General features: G+C 40.1%; 1 protein-coding gene across 1 annotated transcript in view; it reads right to left on the bottom strand.

Annotated features, from left to right (window-relative positions):
* The window catches only part of GDI2 (GDP dissociation inhibitor 2), a 47,986-nt gene that overhangs the window by 20,108 nt on the left and 1,132 nt on the right, over positions 1-26,746 (bottom strand). Inside the window, exons 2-5 of the mRNA XM_012443379.3 lie at positions 13,102-13,209; positions 8,343-8,442; positions 6,139-6,273; positions 401-599 (exon numbers count right to left, since the gene is read on the bottom strand). Of these exons, the coding sequence (XP_012298802.1) occupies positions 401-599; positions 6,139-6,273; positions 8,343-8,442; positions 13,102-13,209 (542 nt within the window). The remainder of the gene's footprint in view (positions 1-400; positions 600-6,138; positions 6,274-8,342; positions 8,443-13,101; positions 13,210-26,746) is intronic.

The raw sequence follows: 26,746 nt of genomic DNA on the forward strand, positions 1-26,746 counted from the left end.
TCACTGTAACCTCCACCTTCCAGACTCAGGTGATTCTTCTGCCTCAGCCTCCCAAGTAGCTAGAATTACAGGTGCACACCACTACTGCTCAGCTAATTTTTGTATTTTTAGTAGAGAGGGGGTTTCACCATGTTGGCCAGCTGGTCTTGAACTCCTGACCTCAAATGATCCACCCATCTCAGCCTTCCAAAGTGCTGGGATTATAGGCATTAGCCACCGCACCTGGCCCACCACCTTCATATTTCACTTAAAAGGCCCCAACACTAATTTCAACTAGAACCTCTTCTTTCGTAGTGTAAAATGGCTACACATTTGTTTTGTCAGAATCTCCACTTGGAAGAATTGGGAAATTTAGTGAGAAATTCAAGAAAAATACAAATCTAAAAACCAAAATACTTACTCATCAGTTCTGTAAAGTGCAAGAGCATGACCTGTAAAATCTATAACATCTTGGCCCAAATCAAATTTCTTATACACCTCTCGCATCGTGGTCTTCATAGGATCAATGCCTTCAAAAGTTCTCGGATCTTTTTCATCGAAGTTGGCAACATACACTAGGAATTTCCTGAAGCGACGTTTTTCAAACAGTCCCATTAAACCTAAATAAAATATTTTTCAAAATGCCCACACTTACAATCAGACACTGAGAAAACAAAGTATGAGAGGAAAGTTTAAACATGCAATGCTATCCACTGAAGAATGCAGGATGCAATTTTTTTTTTTTTGGAGACCAGGTCTCCCTCTGTCGCCCAGGCTGGAGTGCAGTGACACGATCTCAGCTCACTGCAATCTCTGCCTCCCAGGCTCAAGCGACTCTCCTGCCTCAGCCTCTCGAGTAGCTGGGATTATAGGCGCCCACCACCACACCCAGCTAAGTTTCGTATTTTTTAGTAGAGATGGGGTTTCACCATGTTAGATTGGTAGTAAACTCATGACCTCAGATGATCTGACTGCCTTGGCCTCCCAAAGTGCTGGGACTACAGGCGTGAGCCACTGTGCCCGGCCAAATGTAGGATGCAATTTAAGATAAGGGAGTTTGGACAACATGGCTTCGTTTCACAACACTTCAAAATAAACTGACACGATTACAACACGTCATTTATGAAGTCTTCAATTTTACCATACAATCACAAGTAATTAAAACTAGTACTTAACTGAATGAAAAATGTCAAATTATGTCTCTTACTAGGTACAAGGTATGTGTGACTCTGAACAAGTATCCATGAAGACATCCATCTGAAGAGTCTTCCTCTGACAACTCTGATCTATACTCAGCCAATTGCATAAATTCTGAATGTTCTTCCTTTTCTGCCTCTGTTTGCTAAGATACAGTTGGGCATTTAATATAACAGCTTAAGATACCAAGAACAAACTGACCTCAATGAAATTCAGATGATGCTGCTGCTGCTAGTCACTTACTTTACTGAAGTCCTATATAAGCAACCAATTCACTACATTTTACACTAAAAAACAGATGAAGAAGCTACAAACTACCACTTTATAAATCCTCAGCCTTTACTACTAGGCTGTATACCAACTAATCATAGATGGTAGAAACACAAATAGCCAATGAAAAAGAAAATTTTCTGGTTTTACCTCCCTTCGCCCCCCTTTCCTAAGTTAAACAGCTATTTTTAAAATACAACTACAGTTTTAAAAGCAAACTCCCAGGTGCAGTGGCTCACGCCTATAATTTCAGCACTTTGGGAGGCTGAGGCAGGCAAATCACAAGGTCAGGAGTTTGAGACCAGCCTGACCAACATGGTGAAACCTTGTCTCTACTAAAAATACAAAAATTCCCCCCACTGCTAAATTTGACTGGCTAAATAAATAATAAATAAATAAAATACAGAAATTAGCCAGGCGTAGTGGTGCATGCCTGTAATCCCAGCTACTCAGGAGGCTGAGGCAGGAGACTCGTTTGAACCCAGGAGGCAGAGGTTGCAGTGAGCTGAGATCGCGCAACGGCACTCCAGCCTGGGTGATAAAGCAAGACTCCATCTTAAAACAAACAAACATCTAAGTGTCTTTAGTGGGTTTTCTAAATGTGAATTGTGCTTTGCCACTGGACTAGAAGAAAGGAAAAAAGAAAGAAAAAAGAAAACAAACAACAAAAAAAAACTTTAAAACATTTCTATTGACTGCTTAATGTTTTGATACATTTAGTATTCATCCAAGATCATTTTCCAACCAACAAAACTGAAAATTAAAACCATGAGGGGCGAGGCATGGTGGCTCAGGTAGGAAGATCGCTGGAGCCTAAGAGATCAAGGCTACAGTAAGCAGTGAGCGTGCCACTGCACTCCATCCAGAGCGACAGGAGTGAGATCCTGTTTCAAAAAAAATAAATGCATGGAAATTATAAATGTTCCTGGGCCAGGCATGGTGGCTCACACCTATAATCCCAGCTCTTTGGGAGGCCAAGGTGGTCAAATCACTTGAGGCCAGGAGTTTAAGACCAGCCTGGCAAACATGGAGAAACCCCTTCTCTACTAAAAGATACAAAAATTATGGCTGGGCATGGTGGCTCATGCCTGTAATCCCAGCACTTTGGGAGGCCAAGGCGAGCAGACCACCTGAGATTGGGAGTTTGAGACCAGCCTGATCAACAGGGAAAAACCCCGTCTCTACTAAAAATACAGAATTAGCCAGGCATGGTGGTGCATGCCTGTAATCTCAGCTACTCAGGAGGCTGAGGCAGGAGAATCACTTGAACCCAAGAGGCAGAGGTTGCAGTGAAGCGAGATTGCACCATTGCACTCCAGTCTGGGCAACAAGAGCGAAAATCCACCTCAAAAAAAAAAAAAAAACTAGCCGGGTGTGGTGGCATGCACCTGTAATCCCAACTACTCGGGGGCTGAGGCAGGAGAATTGCTTGAACCTAGAAGGCAGAGGTTTCAATGAGCCAAAATTGTGTCACTGCACTCTAGCCTGGGGCAACAACAAAAAAAAGTTAACAGCCCTGCTGACACTGAATGAGCAGAAAACATTTGGGATACTGTCTCTAGTCTAGCTGCCATATTATATACAGGATCTTGACTCACCAGAGAATTTCCAAAGAGTGGCCAAGAGATCTAGATAGCATATTATATGAGAAAGGAGACTAAAGTATTTAGTATGGAAAAAAAAATTAGAATTAGGAGGTATGTAACAATTGTTAAAATAACTAAAAAGCAATATATCGATAGTTGCATATACTCTAGGAAATTAGTACTTCTTGTGGTAAAGAGTGTAGGATTCTAAAGTCAAACAGACCTAGCTTCAAACCACTTACTAGCTATACTACTTTGTGCTGTCCTTTTATACCTCAGCTTTCCCATCTGTAAAATTCAAAGTAATAATAACAGCACCTGCATCTCACAAGGTTGCAGTGAAAACTATATAAAGTTAGATAATACACACAAAATACTTAATACATATATGCCTAGCACATAAATGCTCAAAAAATTGTGAGTCTCTGTTAAAATTATAAAACTGGTTCTTACCCACCCATCCCTTGAACTTTGCCACCTCTCCACCTTTCCTTATCCTATTCCTTCATTCTGCCTAGAATTTTCTTGCTAGCAACTCAAGACTTCAAAATCCTTTCCATTAATACAAAGAGATGCTGATAAGGTAGTGATTTGGTTAAAATGCATAAAACTGTTTACTAAAACAAGTGAATTCTACTATATATAAATTATACCTCAATAAACCTAACCTTAAAAAGACATACATAAGCATATGTGCTTATTTTTCAAAAAGAGAAGGATAAACCAGAATATGATTAACAGGTCAGAAAGAATAGACGCAGAAAAGACATAATGAGATGCAGTGGCTCATGCCTATAATCCCAGCACTTAGGGAGGCCAAGACAGGCGGATCACCTGAGGTCAGGAGTTCAAGACCAGCCTGACCAACATGGAGAAACCCCATATCTACTAAAAATACACAATTAGCCGGGCAAGGTGGTGCATGCCTGTAATCCCAGCTACTCGGGAGGCTGAGGCAGGAAAATCGCTTGAACCCAGGAGGCAGAGGTTGTGGTGAGCCAAGATCGCACCACTGCACTCCAGCCTGGGCAACAACAGCAAAACTCTAACTCCAAAAAAAAAGAATGAGACCAAGACTCTAAATATACCTTTTAACTTTCAAGTTGCGTATATGTTTTATATATCTGAAAAAATTAGAGAAAATAAAACTGCCAAAAGATAATTTCTATTAGATGAAGGAGGTAACTGGAGACTTATTATATATGAGAGCTCCAAGAAAGAATAAAAATGTACAAGAACTCACAACCTCTGTCAAAAAAATTCTATTTTTTATTTTTTATCTAAAAAAAATTTTGAGAAGGGGTCTCTTCTGTCACCCAGGTTGGAATGCAGTGGCGCGATCACAGCTCACTGTACCTTTGACTTCCTGGACTCAAACAATCCTCCTGCCTCAGCCTCCACAATACCTGAGACTATAGCACGTGCCACCACATCTGGCTAATTTTCTTATTTTTTTTGTAGAGACAGGGGCTTGCTATGTTGCCCAGGCTGGTCTTCAACTCCTGGCCTAAAGCAATCCTCCTGCCATGGCCTCCCAAAGCACTGGGATTACAAGCGTGAGCCACTCCATGCCACAATTAAAAAGGATTCTATTCAAACTCAAACTCCTACTTTTATGAAGATACTTATTTGGATTAAACTTTCACAGTCATTTAAAAGATTTAAAATAATTTCAAACCAATGATTACACAACTACCTACCTCCAAATGAATGAGAAACTGTGCCTTCCCTTACCCAATTGTCAATCCTAACCTAGCCATGATTCTAGGTGTTATTTTTTACTTTCTGGCTTTAGTGTCATTAATATTTTATACCCAATATTCTCTCCCTAATCAGAAATAAATAAATGGAGATAGAGGAAACTGCCAAATTAATTCAAATCAGGTTTATAGATGAGAACACTTTTCAGCACCGACACCAAAGTAACTATGAGAGAACTTATGAGTAGTTTTCCTATTCTCCCAGTCTATTGCTTTCCCTCTTCTAAATTCCTAGAGCCGTCACCTACCCTTAGTCATACAAATTTATCCTTCCCCAAACTCTTCCATACAAGGACTAAAACGTCTTGAAGGACAAAAAGGTCTTTTCTAGGGTGTTTGCTATTTAAGAGAGACACTGAAATAGGAAATGTTAACCAGAAATCTTTGGTGGCAATAGAGGAAATAATGTCAGGCAGAGAACAAAATCACTCCAAGGCCTGGTGCGGTGTCATGCCTGTAATCCCAGAACTTTGGGAGGATGAGGCAGGCAGATCATCGGAGGTCAGGAGATCAAGACCATCCTGGTCAACAAGGTGAAACCCCATCCTACTAAACATACAAAAATTAGCCAAGTGTGGCTCAGGAGACTGAGGCAGGAAAATCGCTTGAACCTGGGAGGCAGAGGTTGCAGTGAGCCAAGATCGTGTCACTGCACTCCAGCCTAGGTGACAGAGCGAGACTCCGTCTCAAAAAAAATAAAAAAATAAAAAATAAAAAAAATCACTTCAAACTCACTAAGAATTCCAAAAATCAAACATATTGGGGATCATTAACGAGACCAACTAGAAGATGAGCATCATCAGGATGAGTACTCCTCCTGTTGGCATGTTGGGTAACATGGCGTAGGGTAAGCTTAGTAACACCATTAAGCACTGGGGCTCTGGAGCAACACTACCAGCATTTCAATCCCAACCCAGCTACTTATCCCAGCTACTTATTACCAATGCAATTTCAGGCCTGAGTTTCATCACCTATAAAATAGAAACCCTATCTCATAGAGAGGTTTCAAAAGTCAGATGAGAAAATGATATGGAGTGTTCAGTATAGAGCCTTCAGACACAAGAAATACTCAACAAAAAGCGTAGCTATTACGAATTATTATAAAAAGAACACTATTAACCCTAGACAGGCTCAGATCTACCAGCCACAAGCTACATGGTCTATAGATGATCATTTGAACTCTAAGCTTCAAATGAGTAGGAATTTTTGAACATTTTGTTCACTGATGTATTCCCAACTGCCTAGAACAGTGTCTGGCACATGACAGACATTCAATAAATATTTGTTGACTAGGTCCTAAGACACTTTTCCAGTATAAAATCTCACGCTGAGAAAAAACTACTTACTAGACGCCAGGGCTTCTGCTTCAGTGGAAGGAACCTTGTAGATTTTTCCACCCTTATAGACAAAGCTTCCTTCAGTCACTTTAAAATCCAGATAGCGAGTTACCTCCGTATAAAGCAGCATCTTAACCAGCTGACCTGAAAAGTCACATAATTCAAACTATAACTTAAGTCTATAAACTATAAAGAACATTTACTATTACTAACAGCTTCTCAAATTTTTCCTAATAATGTTCAATAACTCCAATGAAATAATCATTTTTTTGAGACAGAGTGTCCCTCTGTTGCCTAGGCTACTGTGCAGCAGCGCTATCACAAGCTCACTGCAACCTCAGCCTTCTGGGCTCATGCAGTCCTCCAGCCTGACACTCCCAAGTACCTGGCACGACCACAACTGGCTAATTTTTTTTTTGGTATTGTTTTGTAGAGATTGGGCTTTTTGCCATGTTGCCCAGGCTGATCTCAAACTCCTGAGCTCAAACAATCCACCCACCTTGGCCTCCCAAAATGCTGGGATTACAGGCATGAGCCACTGCGCCTGGCCCAAATTAATCTCCAAAGCTGAATTTTAAATGAGACAACCAAAATTCATACTTATCACACTGCACATTATAAGTTTTAGTTGCTTCCTACCTACTCAAGGTGGAATACGTAGGTTTATTCTTTTTCTTCTTTTTTTTTTTTTTTTTTTTTTTTTTTTGAGACAAAGTCTGGCTCTGTTGCCCAGGCTGGAGTGCAGTGGCATGATCTCGGCTCACTGCAAACCGCCTCCCAGGTTCAAGCGATTCTCCTGCCTCAGCCTCCTGAGTAGCTGGGATTACAGGTGCACACCACTACGCCCAGCTAATTTTTGTGCTTTTAATAGAGACGGGGTTTTACCACGTTGATCAGGCTGGTCTCAAACTCCTGACCTCACAATCCACCCGCCTTGGCCTCCCCAAAGTGCTCGGATTACAGGCACGAGCTACGGCACCCAGCCCAGTTTTTTCTTAATGTTACAACTTAAAGGTTAATAATTCTATCAACTTGCTTTTGCAAAAGTAGTAAAAAATTTATTAGAGGTATGAGGTTCAGAATTAGAGTATTATTGGCCAGGCACATGTGGCTCACTCCTGTAATCCCAGCACTCTGGGATGCCAAGGAGGGAGGACTGTTTGAGTCCAAGAGTCCAAGACCAATCCACACAACACAGTGAGACCTCATCTCTACCATAACACACAAAAAATTAGCCAGGTGTAGTGGGACAGCCAGTTAATCAGGACATTGAAGTGAGACGATCGCTTGAGCCTAGGAGGTCAAGGCTGCAGTGAGCTATGGTTGCATCGTGACACTCCAGCCTGGGTAACACAGTGAAACTCCTGTGCCTAAAATTAAAATAATAAAAACAACCAAAAGAATATGAACTTAAGAAAGGAAAAAGGATAGTAGATGCTTTATTTCATATGACACAAACAGACCTATAACCAAAAATTTATTTCTTCAATGTCATCTCAGAAAAAAGTATTAATATTACAGCAATTTAAAAAAACACTTAGCCTGTAATCCCAGCACTTTGGGAGGTTAAGGCGGGTACATCACTTGAGGTCAGGAGTTGGAGACCAGCCTGGCCGACATGGTAAAACCCCATCTCTACTGAAAGTACAAAAATTAGTCAGGCATGGTGGCACACATCTGTAATCCCAGCTACTTGGGAGGCTGAGGCAGGAGAATCGCCTGAACCCAGGAGGTGGAAGTTGCAGTGACCCAAGATCACGCCACTGTACTGCACTCCCGCTTAGGTGACAGAGCAAGACTCCATCTCAAAAAAAAATAATAATAGCTCCTCTAAAATAAAAAAAAGTGAAAATATAATTTTAAAAGCCTACAGACTAGAAAATTATTAAAATAATGCTGTTTGTAAAGACCCAGTTATCTAAGACTGTCATAGAAGCATCAACAGGTAAGTCTGTGCCAAAGGCTTACAATCTTGGTAGGTATTATGCCACAGCATCATTTGTTTCTCCAGAACCAATTACTAATATGTCACAACCCCTTCCATCCTTTCCTAACTGACTTTAGATATCTAATAGACTATGTTACTCACCATGATGTTCCATTCAACAAAATCCAGTTCTTCATACCCAAAATAGTACTCTCTGTCAAAAGTCAGTTTTGGCATTCAAATTGCAATCAAAGTACTGTCATAAATTTAGGTTAGAATTCTTTACCATTAGCCATAAGGAACTTGGGAATCAAGTCAACATTCCAGTCTCTTCCTCTCCCCATTGACTCTGGTGGTGATCCTGGTATTTTAAATCTTTTGTATAACTAAAAGCAAGGACAAAAATATCTATAATGTAACAACATTTCATTTTTATTACAATATGTACATATTTTTTATTAAGTACTTTTAGTATAATAATACCACTACGCTAGTAAAATATGAAGGCATTTCATGTTTTACTAGATAAAATTTTTAGCACGGTTTCAATACGTACGTAAATTAATTACTAAACTCATAAATGTTAAAATTAACAACTATGGCAGAAGTGAGTTTTGTTTTTCACTAGCAGAAAATATAAAAGAAGGCCAGATGCAGTGGCTCATGCCTATAATCCCAACACTTTAGAAGGCCAAGGCGAGGCCGGGCGCGGTGGCTCAAGCCTGTAATCCCAGCACTTTGGGAGGCCGAGACGGGTGGATCACGAGGTCAAGAGATCGAGACCGTTCTGGTCAACATGGTGAAACCCCGTCTCTACTAATACAAAAAATTAGCTGGGCATGGTGGCGCGTGCCTGTAATCCCAGCTACTCAGGAGGCTGAGGCAGGAGAATTGCCTGAACCCAGGAGGCGGAGGTTGCGGTGAGCCGTGATCGCGCCATTGCACTCCAGCCTGGGTAACGAGCGAAACTCCGCCTCAAAAAAAAAAAAAAAAAAAAAAAAAAAAAAGAAGGCCAAGGCGAGTGGATCCCTTGAGGTCAGGAGTTTGAGACCATCCTGGCCAACATGGTGAAACCCCACCTCTACTAAAAATACAAAAATTGGCCAGGTACGGTGGCTCACACCTGTAATCCCAGCACTTTGGGAGGCTGAGGCAGGTGGATTATGAGGTCAGGAGTTCAAGAGCAGCCTGGCCAAGATGGTAAAACCCCATCTCTACCAAAAATACAAAAATTAGCCAGGCGCAGTGGCAGACGCCTGTAATCCCAGCTACTTGGGAGGCTGAAGCAGGAGAATCACTTGAACCCAGGAGGCGGAAGTTGCAGTGAGCCATCATGCCACTGCACTACAGTCTGGCAAGAGAATAAGAATAAGACTCCATCTCAAAAAAAAAAAAATAAAAAAAAAAAACTGGCTAGGTGTGGTGGCATGTGCTGTAATCCCAGTTACTCGAGAGGCTGAAGCAGGAGAATCACGTGAACCTGGGAGGTAGAGGTTGCAGTGAGCCAAGATGGCACCACTGTACTCCAGCCTGAGTGACAAAGCAAGACTACATCTCAAAAAATAAATAAATAAATAAATAAATAAAACAAGACTTTTTGTCAGGCAGTATATGCAGAACTACGGTGTCACTGACAAACAGAAATCATTTAAATTCATTCTCTCCCAAATAAAAAGCTATCAAAGGCTTCATTTTGCTTTCATATTATGTAAGGAATCCAAAATAAACTTTAGATTCTTCCTAATCAAAAAAGACAATTAAAATTTGTTCATTAACTTATAATTTTTGAGCTTTACTAAGGTGTAACTGATACATAAAAAACTGCCTATTTCCTGCATACATTTTGGTGAGTCTGGACATAGCGTACACTCATAACATCACAAGGTACCAATCATATCCGTCACCTCCAAAAATGTCCTTTTTTCTTTTATCATGTTTTGTGTTAAGAATACTCAATTTATAATTCACATGAATTGAAATGAAGCTCAGATTTTAAAAAGCTTGTAGTTTAAAGTTGAGAACAGTCACTCGAGCTCATGAATCCTACTAAGATAGAACGGAATAAGACAACTGGTAGATATTTATTCAATAAAAATTCTGGCTGGGCGCGGTGGCTCATGACTGTAATCCCAGCACTTTGGGAGGCAGAGGCAGGCTGATCACCTTAGGCCAGGTGTTCGAGACCAGCCTGACCAACATGGTGAAATCCCACCTCTACTAAAAATACAAAAAATTAGCCAAGCATGGTGGTGCATGCCTGTAGTCCCAGCTACTCAGGAGGCTGAGGCATCAGAATCATTGGAGCCCAGGAAGTGGAGGTTGCAGTGGACCAAGATCGTGCCACTGGACTGCAGCCTGGGTGACAGAAAAAGACTCTGCCTCAAAAAATTCACAACTCTTCGAATGTATCTGGGGAGAAAAAAAGGAAAAGAAATCTTACTCATCGTATTGAAGATCAGCTAAGAAATATACTAGGCCAGGCACAGAGGCTTACACTTGTAACCTCAACACTTTGGAAGGCCAAGGTGGGCAGATCACTTGAGGTCAGGAGTTCAAGACCAGCACGGCCAACAAGGAGAAACTCCAACTCTACTAAAAATATTTTTAAAATTAGCTAGGCGTGGTGGTCCACACCTGTAATCCCAGCTACTCAGGAGGCTGAGGCACAAGAAGCACTTGAAACCAGGAGGTGGAGCTTGCAGTGAACCAAGCTTGTACCACTACACTCTAGCCTGGGCAACAGAGCAAGATTCCGTACTCACCCCCCCAAAAAAAAATAAAGAAAAAAAATTGTGGGGAGACTTGTAAATTAAGAGAAAAAAGAGGTATCCAAGCAGTGTGGCTCTCATCTATAATCCCAACACTTTGGGAGGACAGGGTGAGAGGACACTTGAGGCCAGGAGTTTGAGACCAGCTTGGGCAACGAAGAGAGTCCCCATCTCTACAAAAATAAAATAAAATTAGCCAGGCAGGTGGTATGCATCTTTATCCCCGCTACTTAGGAGGCTGATGCAGGAGGATCTCTTGAGCCCAGGAGTTCAAGGCTATGGTAAGCTACGATCGCACCAATAAACTGCAGCCTGGGCAACAGAGCAAGACTCTATCTCTTAAAAACAACAACAACAAAGAATAAAGCAGTCGGGTGCGGTGGCTCACACCTGTAATCCCAGCACTTTGGGAGGCCAAGGTGGGTAGATCACATGAGGTCAGGGGTTCCAGACCAGCATGGCCAGCATGCTGGAACCTCGTCTCTACTAAAAATACAAAAATTAGCTAGGCATGGTGGTGCATGCCTGTAATCCCAGCTACTCAAGAAGCTGAGGCAGAATAATCACCTAAACCTAGAAGGTAGAAGCTACAGTGAGCCAAGATCGTGCCACCGCACTCCAGCCCGGGCGGCAGAGTAAGATTCTGTCTCAAAAATAAATAAATAAATAAATAAATAAAGAGAAAATCATACCAAATGTGACTGTGACATTGAACCTTTATTAATCCCGGTTTAAAAAACAAAAGAAGGCCAGGCGCGGTGGCTCAGGCCTGTAATCCTAGCAACCCCATCTTTAAAAAAAAAGAAAAAGAAAAAAGAAATAAATAAAAGAAAAGAAAAAATAAAAAAACAAAAGACTACTAAACAGCTATGTAAGAGATTATTGGGATCACTGAGAAATCTGAATACTGTCCTGGATATGATAACAGTATTATGCTTATGGAGAATGTTATTCTTAGCAGATGAATGCTGAAATATTTTGCTCAAGTCTCATGATGTCTTACTACTTTCAATGAATCAAAACCAGTAACAAGAGACATGAAAAAAAATACAAACAAAAACAAAAATAAAAAAAAAAAAAGATAAAGAAAAAAATACAGAAAACATTAACTGTTGAACTCCGAAGATTTTTTTATACATTGTATTCTTTTTGTTGTTGTTTTTTTGAGACAGAGTCTCGCTTTGTCACCAGGCTGGAGTGCAATGGCCCGGCTCACTGCAACCTCTGTCTCCCGGCTTCAAGTGATTCTCCCGCCACAGCCTCCCGAGTAGTTGGGACTACAGGCGCGCACCACCACGCCCAGCTAATTTTTTTATTTTTAATACAGACAGTGTTTCACTATGTTGGCCAGGATGGTCTTGATCTCTTGACCTCGTGATCTGCCTGCCTCAGCCTCACAAAGTGTTGGGATTACAGGTGTTCAGTGAACCACCGTGCCCGGCTGCATCATATTATTCTTTAAACTTTTCTGTATTACTGAATATAGAAAAAAATCCTTTTTGATAAGTATTAAGTCTAATCTGTCACCGCTTAAAGTCATTGATGAGATCTATCTTCCGTAAAACACAGTACAGGTCATATCCATACATGTGGGTGGTCAACAAACCTCACACACAGAAACAAATCAATAAATATAGTAAACACACTGTGGAAATGCTATATGTGTCCATGTTCAAAAAAAGTAGGAAACAGAGCAGTATGACAAAAGGAACTAAGCTTTGTAGTCATATAACTTAGGTTTACAACCCATCTCAGATTGTAATCCCACAGAGACTATTTTGTAATCTGACAAATGGAGATAGAAAAAAAAATCTTTAACTGAGAGAATAAAAACCACAAGGAAAGCACTGGCACATCAGGCGATCCTCTACTCTCCCTTTCTAGACTAGACTCTATTAACTCCGAGAGAAGAAATAACTGCTCCACATAGCAATGAAAGTTAAATGTAGATTTCTATGAGCTTCAAACTAGAAGCTCCTGAAAAATAGTGCTCCAGATATTCTATTTAATAAAACAAAATTAAGACCATCTCTAAGGAATAAGGAGGAGAGTCACAAGTGAAATACTCACAACATGTGAAAGCTGTTATGAAATTGACTAATACAGCTGGGCGCGATGGCTCACAACTGTAATCGTAGCACTCTGGGAGGCCGAGATGGGTAGATCACCTGAGGTCAGGAGTTCAAGACCAGCCTGGCCATCATGGTGAAATCCCATCTTTAAAAAAAATTTAAAAATTTAAAAATTAAAAAAAAAAATAAATTGACTAATACTTACATCTTCCAGTGGTGTTATAGACGCACTCTCTCCTCCATAGTAAGGGTTTCGATCCATATGAAGAACTTTCTTGCCATTCACTGACATTATACCAGACAGGATACATTCCTATAGAAAAAGCACAGTATCTTGAAAAGTTCTATAGCATGTTTAAAACAGATTATTTTTTTAAAGCCCGCCATTACACAGTCTCTTAATTATACTTACATTCATGCAACATGTGACTTAATTTATGGAAAAAGCCCTTAAGAAACCAGGGGTCCAAATGTGGCCTGTGGGCCCTGTGTGTTCCAAAATTAAAACTGTTTTCATAACAACACTAAGACATTAGTCACCTTTATATATATATATATATACACATATATATATACACACATACACACATATATACATATATATTTTTTTGAGACAGAGTTTCACTCTTGTTGCCCAGACTGGAGTGCAATGGCACAATCTCGGCTCACTGTAACCCCCGCCTCCCAGGTTCAAGCAATTCTCCTGCCTCAGCCTCCCGAGTAGTTGAGATTACAGGCGCCCACCACCATGCCCAGCTAATTTTTTGTATTTTTAGTAGACACAGGGTTTCACCACATAGACCAGACTGGTCTTGAACTCCTGACCTCAGGTGATTCTCCCGCCTCTGCCTCCCAAAGTGCTGAGATTACAGGTGTGAGCCATGGCACCCAGCCTACTCACCTTTTTAAACACTGTTGATATTTCCCCTTAAGGTGTAAAATCAGTGGTGGATAAAACAAATATGACAGGGCTCTAAACTATACTAGAAGTCATTACATTCTTCATCACCAGGCATTCACTTAAGAATGTCCTTGAAAAAAGCATTAAAAAGTAACTTTATTGGCCAGGCATGGTGGCTCACGCCTGCACGCCCAGCACGTTGGGAGGCCAAGGCGGGTGGATCGCTTGAGCCCAGGAGTTTCAGACCAGCCTGGGCAACATGGTCAAACCCTGTCTCTACTAAATACACAAAAATTAGCCAGGCATGGTGGTGCATGTCTGTAATTTCAGCTACTCAGGAGGCTGAGGCAGAATCGCTTGAACCCAAGAGGCAGAGGCTGCCGTGAGCTGAGACTACACCACTGCACTCCAGCCTGGGTGACAGAGCAAGACTGAGTCACAAAAAAATAATAAATTCATTAAACATACAACCTTCAATAATCATCTTTTAAATATTCTGTGTGACAAAATGGGAAATAGAGAGCATTCTGGCTCAGGGAAAACCTTCTGTGCCACTGATCTGTAAGCTGAACTAGCCACTTTTTTATGAATAATCATTTTTATTTGAAAGAACTGACCAACAAACTACGGTTATTCAGATTTAGGTATTTGACATTTTCTCAAAGAACAACATAAAGGAAAATAACTGACATATTTGTTGCCAATAACAAAAAATCAAATTTTAAATGAAAATCAGAATTATGGAAAACTTGGCCAGGTGCGGTTACTCATGCCTATAATCCCTGCGCTTTGGGAGGCAGAGGCAGACAGATCACCTAATGTCAGGAGTTCAAGACCCCATCTCTACTAAAATTACAAAAAATTAGCTGGATGTGGTAGTGGGTGCCTGTAATCCCAGCTACTCAGGAGGCTGAGGCAGGAGAATCAGTTGAGCCTGGGAGGTGGAGGCTGCAGTGAGCCAAGATCTTGCTGCTGTCTCAAAAAAAAAAAAAAAGAAAGAAAATATACTCAGGCAGATGGTTTAAGCCCAGGAGTTGGAGACCAGTCCAGGCAACATGGCAAAACCCTATCTCTGCAAAAAAATACAAAAATTAGCTGGGCGTGGTGGTGAGCGCCTGCAGTCCTAGCTACTCAAGAGGCTGAGAGGTGGGAGGACTGCTTGAACCCACGAGGGCGAGGGTGCAGTGAGCTGTGATCAGGCCACAGCACTTCAGCCTGGATAACAAAGTAAGATCCTATCTTAGTAACGAAAAAAAAAGTACATGTACATTTAAAATTGTCATACATGTTAACACATAATGGGTTTATTGTCAGTTAATTATTGTCAGTTAATTATTCCTCCATTTCTAATATGATCAATATCAATAGCTACAACCCTTGTAACAAAAGCTCTTCAAGGTCCTTAATTTTTTTTAGAATGTAAACAGATTCTGAGACTAAAAGCTTTGAAAACTAGAGCCCTAAGCAAAGCATCCAGGATAATCACCAATAAATTACAATCAAAAGAAAAGTATAAATGACCACTCTTAGGAAAAAGATAAAGCAAGCATGGATATACCAAGACAAAACAAATTAAGAAGAAGGAAAACATTAAAGAATACTAAAGAATACAATTAATGTGAAGAAATACAAAGATGGGGCCTATAATCACTCAAAAAGGTGATCAGTGTTTTATTTCTTAAAGAGACAAAGAAAATTCCATGTATCTATCAATCCTTAATGTTTCTCAAATTTATCCAAAGGACCCTAGATGTTAAAAAACAATCTTATTCTCTAGAAGTCTATTTGACTCTGAAACCCTGATATTTAAAATTTGCACAAATTTCAAGTTTTCCTCCATAATGTATCTACTCACTTCACTTTTAAATATTTTAACTTACCATGAGGTTCAAATCTTACTATAGAAGTGTAATTTCTTTTTCTTTTTCTTTTTTTGACCCTAACCCTAACCTATCGTCCACGCTGAAGTGCAGTGGCGAGATCTTGGCTCACTGCAACCTCTGCCTCCTGGGTTCAAGTGATTCTCCTGTCTCAGCCTCCTGAGTAGCTGGGATTATAGGCAGGCACCACCACGCCCGGCTAGTTTTTGTATTTTTAGTAGAGATGGGTTTTCACCATGTTGGCCAGGGTGGTCTTGAACTCCTGACCTTGTGATCCATCCACCTCGGCCTCCCAAAGTACTGGGATTACAGGCATAAGCCACTACACCTGGCCTGAATCATTTTTTTGTTGGCTCAAGAAACAAACCATTCTAAGCACTCCAGAAGGCCCTCATGCCCTATTCCAATAATAACCACCACCATCCCCCAGCACTTTCATAATTTCTAATAACAAAGATTTGTTCTGCCTGCTTCTGAACTCCGTAAAAATGGAATCATGTGTATTTACTTTCTGCATCTGACATTATGCAACGCTTCAAAATTCTTTCATGTGTTGTGTGTGGTCTATTTATTCTCATTGCTATACAGCAGAAGTCTCCAAAGGCCATGAGCCAAATCCAGCCTGAAGACTATTTCTGTAAAGTTTTATTGGCAAAATACTCATATCTGTTCACGTACATACTGTTTATGGCTGTTTTCCTAGTACCACAGCAGAGTTGGGCAGCTGTGACAGAGACCAGAAAGTCTACATCACCTAAAATATTTGCTATCTGGACCTTTCCAGAGAGTACACCTAACCCTGCAAGCAGGGCTTCTCAGTGTGGTTCCTGACTTGGCATCACCTGCCAACTTGTTAGAAATGTAAATTCTAGGCAGAATCTCAAACTTCAGGTTTATCCACATTAGCTGGAGGGCTTGAAAAAAAAACAAACAGATAGCTAGGCCCCATCTCCAGAGCTTCTTAGTTAGTAGGACTAAGGTTGGGTCTGAGAATTTGCTCTTAAAATAAGGTGTAATATGGGCCAGGCAGCGTGGTTGATGCCTGTAATCCCAGCACTTTGGGAGGCCAAGGTGGTTGGATCACTTGAGGCCAGGAGTTCAAAACCACCCTGGCCATCATGGTGAAACCCTATCTCTAAAACAAAAAAAAAAAAAAAAAAAAAGAAAGAAAAGAAAGAAAGAAAAACAATTATAAAAAAAAAAGGTGTAATATGAAAAATAAAAAGAGAGAGAGATGGGGCGGGGCAGACAGGGTCTCACTCTGTTGCCCAGCCTAGAGTGTACTGGTGTGATCATGGCTCACTGCAGCCTCAACCTCCAGGCTCAAGAGATCCTCTCACCCTCACCTCAGCCTCCCGATTAGCTGGGACTACAGGTGTGTGCCACTACGCCTGCCTAACTTTTTAATTTTTTTGTAGAGATGGTGATCTCACTATGTTGCGCAGCCTTGGCCTTGCAAAGCAAGCTTTGCCTAAGCAATCCTCCCACCTTGTCCTCCCAAAGTGCTGGGGTTACAGGTGTCAGCCACCAATGATGATGAGGTGATAGTGATGATGCTGGTCCAGGACCAATTTTGAAAATTACTAAAGCTGTGTTTGCAAATTTTATTATATAAAAATAACCTGGAGATCCTGTTAAAATGTAGATTCTGATTCTGTGTAGTATCTGGGTTGGGGCCTAAAATTCTGTATTTCTGGTAAATTCTCAGGTGTTACAGATGCAGCTGATCCATGGATCGCACTTTGGGTAACACAGCTGTAGAGGATTCCATTGAATGAATATACCACAATTTACTTCTCCATTCTACTCTTGGTGGATATTTGGATAGTTTCCAGTTTTTTACTATTATAAATAATGCTCTGTGAAAATTCTCATATGCATCTTTTAAGTGGGCATTTCTGTTACATACCAAGAAGAGCATGAATATATTCAACTTCAACAGATATTACCAAACAGCTTTCTAAAATGGTTGTACCAACTTACACTTTTGTCAGCAGTGAGTCAAAGTCCCCGTTGTTTCAAATCCTTGACCACTTATACTGTTGCCTTTTTAATTTTAGCCATTCTAGTTAAGAAGTGATTTAAGGGGCGTGGTGACTCACGCCTGTAATCCCAGCACTTTGGGAGGCCAAGGCCGGCAGATCACAAGGTCAGGAGGATCCAGACCATCCTGGTCAACATGGTGAAACCCAGTCTCTACTAAAATACAAAAAATTAGCCAGGTGTGGTGGCATGCGCCTGTAGTCCCAGTTACTGGGAGGCTGAGGCAGGGGAATTGCTTGAACCCGAGAGGTGGAGGTTGCAGTGAGCCAAGATCACACCAATGCACTCCAGCCTGGCAGCAGACTCCATCTCAAAAAAAAAAAAGTGATTTAATTTGCATTTCCTGATGACAAATAAGTTTAAATAGTTTATTAATAATTAGGGATGGCTCACACCTATAATTCCAGCACTTTGGGAGGCCAAGGTGGGAGAATTGCTTGAGCCAATGAGTTCAACACCAGCCTAGGTAACATAGTGAGACCCCATCTCTACAAAAGAAAATTAAAAACTGTATACTGATGATCAGGCTAAGTGACACAGCACTTTTGATAAGTGCCTATTCAAAACTTTCCCCCACTGTTTAAATGGGCTTTCTGTCTTTTTCTCACTTCTTTATAAAAGTACTTTACATACTATGGATATATACAACTCCTTTATTAGCTACATGTACTGCAATTATCTTCTTCCATTCTGTGGCTTGCCTTTTCACTTTCCTAATTATGTCTTCATAAATGGAAATGAAGATATTTTACAACCACAAAAATAAACCCTAATACTGACTAAAACAATTTACTTTTGGGGGGAAAAAAAAACTAAAGCTGCACTAGCATCTAGTTCCACATGAGAATAAAACACTATCTTAAAAATAAGTTACCACACAACAGAGGAAGAACAAAAAAACAGTAACACTCTCAGCTGACAAAGTAGACTGCAGGGTTCAACTTTTTTTTCTTTTTTTTTTTTTTTTTTTGAGACAGGGTCTCGCTCTGTCGCCAGGCACCAGGCTGGAGTACAGTGGCGCGATCTCGGCTCACTGCAACCTCCGCCTCCCAGGTTCAAGCAATTCTCCTGCCTCAGCCTCCTGAGTAGCTGGGACTACAGGCTCACGCCACCACGCCCAGCTAATTTTTGTATTTTTAGTAGAGACGGAGTTTCACCATGTTGGCCAGGATGGTCTCGATCTCTTAACCTTGTGATCCACTCGCCTCAGCCTCCCAAAGTGCTGGGATTACAGGCGTGAGCCACCGTGACCCGCCAGGGTTCAACTTTTGAAAGCAAAATCTCAGCAAGCAAATTAGAGTGATCCACAGCTTCTACATATAACCTTTTGCACTAAGCATGACCCACTGGACCACAGCCATAAAGCAAGCACTGAGGCCTAAAATAAAGGGTCCAGGTATTTAAAGACGTGGCTGAGTCCAAAGAGCTGATAGTAATTACCTTCAAAGGCACCACATGAAGCAAATATGACAAGAGCTAACCAAAACTAATAAAAAATCCGCAGGCCCACTCTATACCCAACTATCATAAAAGACTGCTGCTACACTGCTAAAAGAGTAAAATACGTAATAACACAAACATAATATTCTAAAGTTTTAAAACATGAGGTGAAGTCATTAATTCATTGATAAAACTTTATCATATCTGGGCACAGATTAATGATCTTAAATTTTATTATTTTCCAAAATTAACAGCTCAAAATTAACGTCTACTACAACCTATCTGGTGAATACGCAATATACAAAAGCAAAGCGCATCAAAGCCATAGAAACTAAGCTTCTCTTTTTCACACTAGAAAAGCTGGTCCATCTATCATGTACATCAAGAATACTGGTAACTTTCACCAGGAAACTTGTATGTAAATGAATGTTCACCAACATATGAGTTTTAAATGTAACAGGTAAGAGTACTCCACATCTAACTTCAAACTCACCTACAAATGACCTAAGCAGGGTAAGAATACACATTCACAACCAAAATCACTAAGACTCTAAAACCATCTTCAGAATCCAAGCTCTGTATGACTAGCATCTGCCAGCCACCTGGCACTTGATGTTCTCTGACATAAAAGGAGGTAACCAGCCAAAATGGTTTTTAATTTTTTATTTCCTTTTTCTCTTTATTTTTAACTTTGCCTCTCAAGCAGCTGGGATTACAGGCGCATGCCACCACAACCAGCTATTTTTTGTGTTTTCAATAGAGACAGCGTTTCACCATGTTGGTCAAGCTGGTCTCGAACCCCTGACCTCAGGTGATCCGCCCACCTTGGCCTCCCGAAATGCTGGGATTACAGGCATGAGCCACCACACCTGGCCGGTTTTTAATGTTTAATTGCGCCAAAGTGCTAGTATGTGTAGATATGTGGATGTGGGGCTGGGGGACAGAACCATCCATCAGCAATACTGACATTCTCTTCCTTCAGCATCCTACATAAAATACCAGAGTTGCAATAATCAAAAACAGAATAACTAACTTGGAAAACACCCGAACATAATAGACAAAGCACCTGAGGAGGCTGAATAGAATTTCTATGTATGAATTGTTATACCTAAATAGTGTTTCCATGGCCAGTAATACTAAATACTATGCTAAAAAATTAATGCCCACTCCCCATCCCCAATTACAAAGCAACTTAAGACTTGGAAGGGGAGGAGAGATCCAAGATGGCTGATCACTAGCAGCTAGGGCTCATAGTTCCCAGTGAAAGCGCAGAGAACGAGAGGACGCCACACTTTCAGATGAATATTTGTTGCTCACGGACCAGGAGATTCCCAGCAGAGGAGCCCCACGTGTCGCCAGGGCGACTCTTGTGGCCGGCGCAGCGGTTTTGCTGGTGCCTTAGCGCGCCAGTTTTTGGTGCAGAGTCCGGAGATTCCTGGGCGGAAAAGCACCATCCATCTTAACACCACTGTTTTGGCCGGCGCAGTGGATTGCTCAGATTTCGGCACTGGGAATCAACAAGTTGGACGTCTGCTCAGAGACCTAGTTAGAAAGTCAGTAATTACAAAGACAACAGACTGATAAATATATAATGAAGGGAAGAAATCAGCGTAAAAAGGCAGAGAATACTCAAAATCAGAATGCCTCTCCCTCTACAGGGGATCGCAATTCCTCATCAGTAACGGAACAAGGCTTAATAGATTACGAGTGTGTTCCAATAACAGAAGCAGGTTTCCAAACGTGGGTGATAAGAAACTTCTGGGAATTAAAAGAACTTGTTCTAACCCAATGCAAAGAAACTAAGAACCTTGAAAAAAGGTTTGACGAAATGTTAACAAGAATGGACAATTTAGAGAGGAATATAAGTGAATTGATGGAGCTGAAAAACACAACACGAGAACTTCGTGAAGCATACACAAGTTTAAACAGTCGAATTGATCAAGTAGAAGAAAGGATATCAGAAGCTGAGAACCAGCTCAGTGAAATGAAACGAGAAGACAAGATTGGAGAAAAAAGGATGAAAAGGAATGAGCAAAGTCTCCAGGAAATATGGGACTATGTGAAAAGACCTAATTTACGTTTGATAGGTATACCTGAATGTGACGAAGAGAATGAATCCAAGTTGGAAAATACTCTTCAGGATATCATTCAGGAAAACTTTCCCAACCTGGCAAGGCAGGGTAATATTCAACTCCAGGTAATACACAGAACACCACAAAGATATTCTTCAAGAAGACCAACCCCAAGGCACATAATTGCCAGATTTATTAGGGTTGAAATGAAGGAGAAAATACTAAGGGCAGCCAGAGAGAAAGGTCAGGTTACCCATAAAGGGAAACCTATCAGACTTACAGCAGATCTCTCAGCAGAAACCCTACAAGCCAGAAAAGAGTGGGGACCAATATTTAACATCCTTAAAGAAAAGAACTTTCAACCCAGAATTTCCTATCCAGTCAAACTAAGCTTTATAATCCAAGGAAAAATTAAATCCTTTGCGAACAAACAAGTACTTAGAGAGTTCACCACCACCAGGCCTGCTTTACAAGAGCTTCTGAAAGAAGCACTATACATATAAAGGAACAACCAATATCAGCCTTTCCAAAAATATACCAAAAAGAAAAGAACATTAACACAACGAAAAATTTACACTAACTAATGGGCAAAACAGCCAGCTAACATCAAATGCCAGTATTGAAGTTATATATATTCTAATCGGATAAAAAGCCAAAACTCATTGGTATGCTGCATCCAGACCCATCTCACATGCAACGATACACAAAGACTCAAAACAAAGAGAAGGAGGAAGATTTATCAACCAATCAGAGAGTAAAAATAAACAAATAAATAAAAAGCAGAAGAGGCAATTCTCGCCTCTGATAAAGTAGACTTTAAAGCAAAGAGCAAAAGAGGCAAAGAAGGACATTACATAATGGCAAAAGGATCAATGTAACAAGAAGAGCTAACGATTTTATAGATCAATGAGACAGAAAATTAACAAGGACATCCAGGACTTGAACTCAGACCCGGAAAAGTAAACTTAAACATTAATAGAACTCTCCACTTCAAATACATAAAACATACATTACCACCTCACACTTATTCCATAAGTGACTACATAATTGGAAGTAAATCACTCCTCAGTAATCGCATAGAATTTCATAGGTTTAAATGAAATATTGGTTGGCTGCTCGTTTGTTATTTTCTTCCCTTATTCCTTCCTGTTTACATCAAGTATAATTATTGGTATGAAAGAGGTTTTCAATACCCATTACTAAACTGCATTCTAGCCTGGGCAAGAAAGCAATATTCCCATTCTCTCTCTCTCTTTCTCTTCCTTTTTCCTCCTCTTCTTCTTTTTCTTTCTTTCTTTCAAAATAAATAAATAAATAAATAAATAAATAAATAAATAAATAAATAAATAAAAAGACTTGGAAGGAAACAGAACCTCATCTCTACAAAAGATACAAAAACTACACGCCTCCTGTAGTCCCAGCTAACTTGGGAGGCTGAGGTGGGAGAATCACTTGAGACTGGAAGGTTGAGGCTACAGTGAGCCATGATCACACAACTGCACTCCAGCCTGAAAAGACTGAGACCCTGTCTCAAAAACAAACAAAAAACAAAAAAACCCTCTCTATACCCTATCAAATCCTACTGCATTTTAAAGTTCTGTATGGGTCGGGTGCGGTGGCTCTTGCCCGTAATCCCAGCACTTTGGGAGGCTGAGGTGGGCAAATCACTTGAGGTCAGGAGTTCAATACCAGCCTGGCCAACGTGGTGAAACCCCATCTCTACCAAAAACACAAAAAAGTTAGCTGGGCATAGTGGTGAGTGCCTGTAATCCCAGCTACTTGGGAGGCTGAGGCAAGAGAACTACGTGAACTGGGCTCAGAGACTGCGCCACTGTACTCTAGCTTGGGTAACAGCGCTCTCGTCTCAAAAATATAAATAAAGTTCTGTTATAAAAAAAAACTATCAAATATATACACACACACAAATGTGATCAGGAGTACAAAGTATCTGATAATTAATATTAAAGTGCCTTCTCAAAGCTACTTACCAATAAATATGAGAAAATGTATTAACAAGAAAAATTTTAAATCAGTTCATTTCGGCTAGGTGTGGTGGCTCACATCTGTAATCTCAGCACTTTGGGAGGCTGGCACAGGTGGATCACCTGAGGTCAGGAGCTCGAGACCAACCTGGTCAACATGGTGAAACCTCATCTTTACTAAAAATACAAAAATTACCTGGGTGTGGTGGCAGGCACCTGTTACTAGGCAGGCTGAGACAGGAGAGCTGCTTGAACCTGGGAGGTGGAGGTTGCAGTGAGCCAAGACCGCACCACTGCACTCCAGCCTGGGTGACAGGCTCTGTCTCAAAGAAATAAAAATCAGTTCATTTCAATGGCGTTTCTTACAGCAACAACATAATAAAAATGCCCATTTGTTTTATGCAGAATGTTTCTTTAAATGATTCTGCCCCTCCAGTGTATCTCATTAAAAACTGTCAAAGGATACCTTCTCTTGAAGTGTGGCTAATTATATCACTTTCCTGCTCAAAGTCCCCTCTTACTGCCTTGAAGATAATTTTCACATTTCTTAGCCTAGAATATTTCACATTGTTGTATGCCTTCTTTCCAACTCTATTATGCCTCTCCAAACCTTCTATTTCAAACAAAATAAACGACTCCCCATTCTCTACATAATCCTTGACTTAGCACTGACTTACACTGCCCTCTGTCCAAAATCATTCCTCCATTCAAAGCTTGCCAATATTTTGTTAAAAGCCAGCTAAATATCTCCTATTTTATGAAGGTTTTCCTAATTCCCTGTCTGAATTCTCATAAATGCACCTCTTAAGGGACTTAGTACTTTCTCATACTAATTCTTATTAGTTATGCTACTCCCAACACGAGAGCAAGCTACTAATAGACAGATTCTGTGTTTACCTTTTTACTGCCCATAACTGATCACAACAGTCACTGGAAGTTTAAATAACTGAAACTAGTACTCCAGTAACAGTCTCCAATCAGGTACTATGGGAGGGAAGACAGAGGCTGCAGCGTATCACACATGTGAACATCTACCAGTGGCCTTTAAAACCCAATGTCACACTATCGTCATCCCTACATGCTAAAATATGTCTAATTTCACTTGATTTTATTTTGGCCAGGATGCTTAAGACTGGTTTAAACTGCCTACAACATAGCTCCCTAGTGCATTTGTAAATATTGATCCTATGATCACTACTGTTGTGAATAGAAAGTCCTTTGTCTACAGAATTCTTACACCGCTTTAACCAAGAACTCTCAAAAAGCAAATCTAAGATTAAGCAAATCCAAGAGGCTATCTGAATTACAGTTTGGAATTTTAAAATCAAGTACAAAACCTCCTCTCTGAATCTGATATCACAAAATTTTGATAAAGAGAAATGGGGAAAAGTATCTGGGATGTAAAGCAAGTTTTAAAATTATCTGGGATGTAAACCAGATGATCTGAGAATCATCTGGGCAAATATCACTAAATTACATATTTCTACTGATAAATCCTTACTGTGTAGAACAAAAAAAAAATGGGAAGAAAGAACCCTCTGAGAAGCACAAATAGCTATGAAACTACTTTTTTTTTTAATCTATGTCTAACAAGACTTGTGAATTTATTTCCAAGCCCTTAGTAAACTATGTGCAAATTATGTGGTGAGAAGCTGCCTACACATGCTGAAAGCAGAGAAGAGTGAATGTTGTCAGCCTAACAGTAAGACAAAGGGGAAAAAAATTTGGAGAGTAAACTGAATAGCTCAAAAAGCAGAGCAGCTTGAGAGGAAAGGGAACAAAAGTTCCTACCAAGCTGATGGGGTCTTCACAACTTCACCATGTTACAGCTTAACACAATCATTAATTTTCATGATGTGAAATCTTAAGTTATCTAGTAAATTGTTTCTTAGTTTGTTAAAAAAAAAAAAAGTTGTGACAGCATTTAGAAAGGCATTATCCAAAAGCTGTGGCTCCTTAGAGATAACCCTTAATTCCTTAGAAAATTCAAGTGCATGGAATATTCCATTTCTTTTACACACAGAATGAAGATTTTACTCCTTTATACCAAATCATTTTGTATCTTCTTTATTAGCATTGCTATCAAGATTTGTGATTGTGAGCTTGGACTTAACAACTGATACAAACAATGACAGCACTAAGCAACACAAAAACTCCAGCACTTTCTTCACTTCTTTAAAAGTAACAGGTTTCTAGCACTGAAAGTACCTGCCTTTTTTTAGGTTCTTCAATCTCAGGCACTAAATATAAAGCAAATTTTGAGAAAATTAACTCCAGACACTCAAAAGTTAATTCTAATCTGAGGGCTAACTTTGGTTTTCTCTTCTTCTAGTTTTTAGTCATCTAATTCCTGGTATCACTAAAAATAAGGATATAAGATTTCTCATTACCAAAATCATCCTGTCATCATTACTCCTATCAATGATGTTAATAATGTGATTGTCCTGAATTGATTTATCAAAGAACATCTCAGAAAACTTAGGAAGGCTCAGACATTAAAGTTATCACAGCCACAAAATAACAGCAGAAATGGGTCTGATTTCTAGTTAAGTATTCATCCATCATTCATCAAAGAGTTCACAATTCAAATGAAAATTTTAAAAAAGTGCATTATCTTAACTTGTTATACAAAAAGACTGTTTCACCATCTTTGATACAAAGTGATGTGAAAGAGGCTTGTGGAAGCCTGCATGATGGTGGATTTGCACTCACTTGTCCATGCTCAACTGACCTCATTTGTAAGCAAATCTGAAAGCCCAACAACCACCATAGAAAAACGGTGGAACTAACTGGCTCTTACAACATGCTGGCAGCAACGCTACCCATTCCAACGGGCAAAATCCACCACAAACTACTAAGCTCAGCCTGGAATCCCAATTAATTAGGCACTTAAAAAACACACATACAGAAAACCTGCAATGGATAGGGCCTATTCATTTAGCCATCCAGCAGTCTTCCAGCTTCTCCAAGACAGTCACAGGATTATTCCTGGACTGGTCAAACATAACAAAGTATTCGGAATGAATAACCTCTAATAATCGCATATAACTATAAACAGAAAAATGACAGGCCAGAAAAACGCCATTCTAATTATTAACAAACATTTCCTTTAACAACTGCCAAATAAAAGTTCGAAGGTTTTCTCTTGCCTAGAGACATCGAAAATTGTTATTTGGGGATGTTACCTGTCGGGGGAAAAATATTAGTTTGATCCTAAGAGATTATAATAAATTTCAAAAAATTTGAAGGGTAAGTCTACATTAAATGACTCAGGAATTTGAGGTCAGAGTACATAGGATACACAAGATTCACATCAGTATTCATCTTAATTATGATCAAGCAGCCCCAAGTCAGAATTTCAAATTTCCCCCACAATTTTGTTAAAATATTTTTTCAAATTGAATTTTTTTGCAAGATGAACAGTCTTCATAAAAAAAAAAAAAAAAAAAAAAACCGAAAAAGCACAAACTACAGCACCTGCCTGCATTATCTGCAGATTATCTAAAGTTCTCTAAGCAGACAGACAACCAGG

This window comes from Aotus nancymaae, unplaced genomic scaffold, assembly GCF_030222135.1.
Source record: "Aotus nancymaae isolate 86718 unplaced genomic scaffold, 86718_ANA_hifiasm-v0.15.2.pri h1tg000083l, whole genome shotgun sequence".
In the NCBI taxonomy this organism is placed as follows: Eukaryota; Metazoa; Chordata; class Mammalia; order Primates; family Aotidae; genus Aotus; species Aotus nancymaae.